Raw genomic sequence first — 6,613 nt, 5'->3', positions numbered from 1 at the left:
TCCAACCCCCACTAATCCCAACCCCTCTGTGCTTCGCTTTCCTACTATTGTATCAGCATCTCACATCACTCCTACCTGTTATACTTGTTATTTTATTCATCGTCCTCTGTAAAATGAATGCTCCACAAAATCAGGGATTTTTCATCTTTTTCGTTTCCCGCAGAATCCTAGTATCTGCAACGCTGCTTTGCACATAGTGGCTAGTCAATAACTGTTTACTGAATGAATGAAAGAAGTGATATTCTCTCACCGGTTATCTAAACCCAGTTAATCAGCAGAAGTAGAATCCACCCACTGTGAACTACTCTTACCAGTTATTCCGTTTGTCATGGTATCCTAAACAGATCTGGCATAGTATATATCAATCTTCCTCCAAACATATCAACTATATGAATGTCCTCCTTGAGAGAACAGAACTGTTATTTCCACCCTCACTACTCTTTTTTAGGCCTCTGGTAAGGATTTTTCCATTAAAACATATTATTTTATAGGCAAATATTTTCCCCCAAATCTGTCTTACCCTCGTTTTCCCGGTGGCAGCTGCAAAGTTGCACATTGGTGCCAGAGGCAACTGATTAGTTTAAAAACACATACTCTGCTTTAGGCTGGCACCCACTTGTATTTTATAAATGAGCATATTCAAAATGGTGTCTTGGACTTTGTCTACAGCACAGCACATCTGTCGCCCCACTTTGTCCTGACAACCTGTCTGTGACAGTATGAAGAGCAGTTAGGGTTATTCCTGTTAACAGACATGGGAGTCCAGGCCCAGAAAAGTTGTCAGTATAGGTGATTCCTACTTTCCTTTTTAAAACCTTATTTTATCGCAAATCATCTTAAACCTCTCAGTAGAAAACACTGTCCCAGGGTATACAATTAGTGGTTTTGAAAAAGACTCAATATCAGATATACTGTCGGGATGTTGAACATCTGTACTTAATAATACCCTGTCGTGATGTTTCTTCTTGCTAAAGTTGAGCTCTAATAAACTGACAAAGATAAACAGGATCCAACCACCCTGTGGCTGTAATTTCTAAGAAAGCACAGAATTAATGAAATGATACTTCTGCTCTAAATTTTTATCCAGTGGTAATCCAATGTCAGACACCCCCCCTCCTTCCACACACAAGCTGGTTTCTGAGGAGAAGTTCTACCTTCTCCCTCAGGCTTGAAACATCAGAATGCTACCCCTACTAGCTAAGAAGTCACTCCCTCCAAAAAAACCCCACCTGAGGCCCCACACCTGGACCCAACTCCCTCCCAAGTCCTCTCGTGGCACCGATGCACACCTCTGTCCCAGTGCTGTCTGGGCGAGCTGCCTGGACCCCAGCTGTCTCCCACAACAAACCCCGAGTTTCTTTGGAGAAGAAGTGAATCATCCTTGTATCCCAAGTGGCTAACACAGTCCTTGGTACATGACAGATGCCTAATATATGAAGGATGAATAAATGAATGAAAGGAGGCAGTCTTCCCAGTGTGGGCTGGTGGGCTTTTAGATTTTTAATTTGAGAGGCTTCTCCTATACTATAAATTACAGGTTTCCCAGACTATCACTGTCTTAAAAGTAAAGTAGAAGATAGCTGATATACTGCTCTGAAATAACATATTACTGTGAATTCAGCAAACCCCAGGAAAGACCAGAAACAAGGGCTAAAATTTATGATGATAAAAACCTTTCTATGCCATCAGTAGAACACTTGGTTTTGACTACATTCCTAGAATCCTAGGATTCAAAAAGTAGGTATAAAATTATGTAAATATCAAACTTTTGTTCCCCTTTCCTGAAATTCTTCTTCCCAAAATCTCTAAACCCTGTGCTAAGGAACAGGCAACCATATGAGCTGGATCTGCCAAGGCCTCCTCCACACCTCTTCCCATCACGTTAAATGAATGCTTGGGGCTGGGCACAGGAGGACAGTGGTTATGTTCTCATCAAGGCATTAGATGCAATCCATGGAAGGAAGCCCAGGAACAGACTCATACCAACCTGATTGAGGGGTTGAGTAGCTTCTACACGTCCTACAGACACGTTTCTTCATTAGCCTAGCCTGGGAGGCTTCCACTAGTTAAGAGTTTTGGTAAATAAAGAAATGAAAGTGTTAGTCGCTCAGCTGTGTCTGACTGTGCCACCCCATGGACTATAGCAAACCAGACTCCTCTGTCCATGGGATTCTCCAGGCAAGAATACTGGAGTGGGTTGCCATTCCCTTCTCCAGGGGATCTTCCTGACCCAGGGGATCGAACCCAGGTCTCCTGCATGGCAGGCAGATTCTTTACTGTCTGAGCCAACAGATAAGCCCCTGGGAGATAATATAATGGTCCAATTTATTTGGTGGTGGTGTGGTGCTTATCGTGGCTGATTTCACATAACCTTGCCCAGCTAGGGATTACTGCCCACATTCGACAGATGAGGAAACTTGGGATTGGAAGGGAAACATAGCTACCAATGTGAAAGGTGGGGGTTTGAGCCCTTATCCTTTAGACTTATTCTATGTAGAATAAGAACATTAAACAAGGTTTTCTGAGAGCTCAGCCAATGTCCTGTACATCTAGAGAGACAGAAAAGTGGTACAATATGCACCAGTGGTGCAACAGCACAATAAGCATGCAGTTGCCAATGTGTAAGTCAATATCCCCAGCGACTAGATTTAACAGAGTTTGAGGATGGTTATTCTCTGACTAGTTTGAAGATGTTACATGAATACACAATAAGGAGGACTCACCTACAAGCTTCTACTTCTCAGAAGCTTCTTTTCTGAGCGTCCAAGATCCTTATAGCAAGCCTAGTTTGCTTCCTATGTCATTGGACACTCAGGGTTTTCTCATTTGTTGAACCACTTCTTACCAAGAGAAGTCAGCCTGCCCAGAATTTCCTCTAGACTCTCAGTCTTTTTGCTATAAAACCAGAATCCATGCACAATGCCACTCACTTCTGCATGCATTATCAAAATGAATACATACTAGATAACCTGAATCTCACCCATACCCATAAGGGGCTTTAGATATTTGAAATCAGTATCCCCCACATTAAGTTCAATGAACATTGTATCAACAGAGGCTCATTTTTTCTCTTTGGCCCTCCTGTATTCAATACCACACTGTCCTGAACACCGAGAGGTTTGAATCATCCTTCACTATACTCATCCAAATGGCTGTCCAAGCCCAAAAGCTTATGTCTGGAAAACAGCTCTTCTTGGGCTTTCTTCCATTCAATTTCCATAGCTGCTGCTCAAGTTCCTGATCTTACTGCTTCTTTCCTGGTCTATGCTCACTTCTTCCTCTGTAGATGCCTTGTGTCCAGCCTCACTTCCTTGAAGACCTTCTCTCTTTAGGGTCACTGTCACAGTTCCCATTCTTTCCTATGCCTTGATCCCTCTGTAGTGCTTTAGAGAAGGTGGTCAGCACACCCCCTATCAAGATTAGGTAGTCTCATCCATTACCTGGGAACTCTGCCTACAGCCACCACTCTTCCTGTCATTATCTCAGGTATAATAAAAGACAAATTTATGTGTTCAACCTATTTCTATTCCCTTGTCATCTTTAAAATATCAGGAAATACCAGGAGAGTTGTTCTCTCTCTAATTTATCAAATAATCCTATACTGTCAGATCACACTTCCCAGAGTATTCAGAGAAGAGCCAAGAGTTCTTTTCTCTTTCCTTCCAATTGCATTTTCCATCTCCTCCCTCTGCCAATCTTAGCTAGGCAACTGCCATGGCTACTAGCTCTGATCTTCTGCCAGTCTCTTTTGCTGGTGAATGCTCAATGTACACACCTTTGAATTGGTTACTTTCATCTAAACTTTTTTTTCTATTTGATGGATGAGGTACCTAATCTTTGTAGCTCATCAAATGCATTTCTCTTGGATTGTAAGTTACAGGAAGGCAGGGCTCTACCAAAGTATGAGGAATTTTTGCTAGTAAGATTCATACAGGTAGATGTTGTTTGATGATCATGAGGATAGCATTCAAAGCCACTCAAATAATATGCAACACTGAGTAATTCATATTTTCACTTTCAGTCCTGGGCATGTAGTTGTACCATTTCATCCACCCAACACCCAGTCATTTTCACACTTGGTATAGTTGGTGGTACCCTAGAGCAGTATCTGCTTTGATCTGGTCTTGGTTCTGCAAACTCATGCTACAACCATCACTGGGGATCGTGCCTTTCACTAAAGCCTATGCAGTGAGGGGCCAAGCTGAGATGTTGATTCAAGTGCACAGAGCTTTGTAAGTGACCGGCGCCTTGTCTCAGCCATACTTACTTGGTGAGGTGGGGGAGGCTGCGCCTCCTTCTGTTGACGTGGTTGGAGGCTTCGTGTCTGGCACCGGCAGGGGCACAGGCCTGGCCATCGGTGGTGGCGGTGGTGGTGGCAACATGGGGGTGGGAAGGAATGGGTTGTGCACTTTGCCTTGGCTACTCCCGTTGGGCTGCCGGGGTGGGAACAAAACAAAGCATGCCCAGGAAAAAGAAGACACAGATAAGAACCATTAGCTGCTTCTGAAAACAAACGATTCGTTAGGCGTTAGGCACATTTTATGCAAATTACTAAGTATTTTAGCTGCTTGAATTCTTCCATAAGAGCATATGGATGACGAAACGTAGGTTGTTCTTAAGACATTCCACAAAAGTACAGTCTTGGGCACACATGCTCCATGTATCCTAAACTTATCTCTTGAATTACTTTGACCTTCTTTGCATTTGATTCTATGAAAGGACCTGCCAACTCGTGCTTGGAATGCTTTGATTCGGTACTAACTGTGACCTTTGTCATCATTCTCATGATTATTAAATATTAATTTAATTTCTAAGTGTTTTATAGAATGCGGAATTATTCCATCACGCCTATTTATATAGATATAGTGAAGTTTCCTAAATATGCATTTGAGATTAAAAAAATATTTTATTTTCACTCTTCAAAGTTGATATTATATAACATTTAATAAATATGTTAAGTGAACACAAAAAATTTCTTTCACATATTGTATAACATCAGGCACAGAAACTTTAGAATTCAGCTGTCAAAATTCTGCTAAGGAAAAATATCACTTCTAATTTTGATTTAAATTATATAAGCATATGCCATAAGAGTCATATTTATTTGGCTGCCTGATGTTAGAACAACCAAGTAACAGCTCTTTAACAAAAGAAAAGTTTTCTTCTGAAGAAAGCAATAAAATCCATTTATTTTCAAGTTTTTCCACATAGTCCCATGAAGAGACCTGCCTTAAACCCTATAAAATTTTGATCAAAATGTAAAACTGGGCATTTGACAGTTATATAGGATGATGTCAGGACTATTAAAAAAGAAGTTAGAAATCTGAAAGTCAGATGCTTGATGCTGGTGATCACTTCAGTCTTTTCATGGCTTCCCAAGTGGCCTTTCTGCCTCTGGCCTTCAGTGACATCGTTCACTCAGCAATAACATCTCCTATTTCAGCTCTAGTCCTGAATCAAAATTCAGCTGAAGGAAATGCTGTTGTCCCAGGCTTTTAAGTTTAAGCTTAATAACTCTGCAGAGGAAGTCTCACTCCCTCATCAACATTCACTTATATATTTAGTATTGTTCCTCAAAGACAATCTCATCTGACAGTCAGAATGCTGTGCTTTCTTGCCAACAAACTTGCCTGTGTGTTATTTCTGAGTGGGCTAAAAGTCCGTAAGTGAATGCTTTAGAATACGCCAAGCAAATGAATACACAAGCAAAAAGAAAAAAGGCTCCATATTGATTTGTTGTCTAGACAGAAATGTATCTGCTAACACATCACCAGACATTAGTCAAAGCTGCCTTTTCTGTCTCAGATATGCAGAATCAGGTATTTCTTTAACCAAGAAAATCAGTGATAGAATGGTGTGATAAAATATTCTAGATTAGGCAATCATAATCATGGTTCATCTGTGGCTTCATGTGCAGTTATTAGGATAAAAGGAAAATTACATTTGGCTTTATGCTGTTCATTATTTCCAATTTATTATTATTGGCCTTGGGATATAGCTATCCATTGTAAACATTTGGTTCTACATTTGAAACAAAATTTGTGATTTTTAAAAAATGGGAGGGGAGTCTGATAGAGAATGGATACATGTATATGGATGGCTGTGTCCCTTCGCTGTTTACCTGAAACTATCATAATATTGTTAATCAGCTAGACCCCAGTACAAAATAAAAAGTTAAAAAAAAATCACTTTTACTTTAGGAATGTTGTTTCAGTTTGTGATTTAGCTTATTTGAGAAAAAAATTGAAATCTTCATTCAAATCGATTGAGGACTGTTTAGCTGTATACAAAGATAAGTGGGAAAGATAACTACTTGCAGAAATAGCAAACTATAATAAACTACTTCGAGCATCTTGAGTTCAAGTACTGGTCAACTTGATGTAAAGTGTTAGAAGACTATTTTTAAAAAATATCAACTTAGCTGATCTGAAACATCTGTGCCCCCTCCTCCCCCTACCGCTCCCTACCACTCAAAATCATTATTTAAAATTATTTGGTCTTTCTATTTTGTTAACTGTGTGAGCCCTTGAGTTAGTGTGCAGGAGGTGGAATTATCTGCCCACAGACCTTAGAAGGTTATACAGTTCACCCTTGAGATGATTTATATCCATAA

At 40.3% G+C, this 6,613-nt stretch overlaps 1 protein-coding gene across 12 annotated transcripts in view; it reads right to left on the bottom strand.

The window, feature by feature from the left end:
* NFIA (nuclear factor I A) overlaps nt 1-6,613 on the bottom strand; it is a 408,138-nt gene that overhangs the window by 58,692 nt on the left and 342,833 nt on the right. For all 12 annotated transcript variants that reach the window (XR_015160139.1, XM_086390289.1, XM_086390281.1 and 9 more), the window contains one exon: nt 4,268-4,433. Coding sequence is in view for 11 of the 12 variants with exons in the window: in XM_086390289.1 (XP_086246415.1) it covers nt 4,268-4,433 (166 nt within the window). In the remaining variant the exon portion in view is untranslated. The remainder of the gene's footprint in view (nt 1-4,267; nt 4,434-6,613) is intronic.

Source organism: Bos grunniens, chromosome 3 (genome assembly GCF_055505025.1).
Source record: "Bos grunniens cultivar Pamir isolate PY7600 chromosome 3, Bosgru_T2T1.0, whole genome shotgun sequence".
In the NCBI taxonomy this organism is placed as follows: domain Eukaryota; kingdom Metazoa; phylum Chordata; class Mammalia; order Artiodactyla; family Bovidae; genus Bos; species Bos grunniens.
The sequence above is the reverse complement of the archived record's forward strand: the minus strand, read 5'-3'. Positions and strand labels throughout refer to the sequence as shown.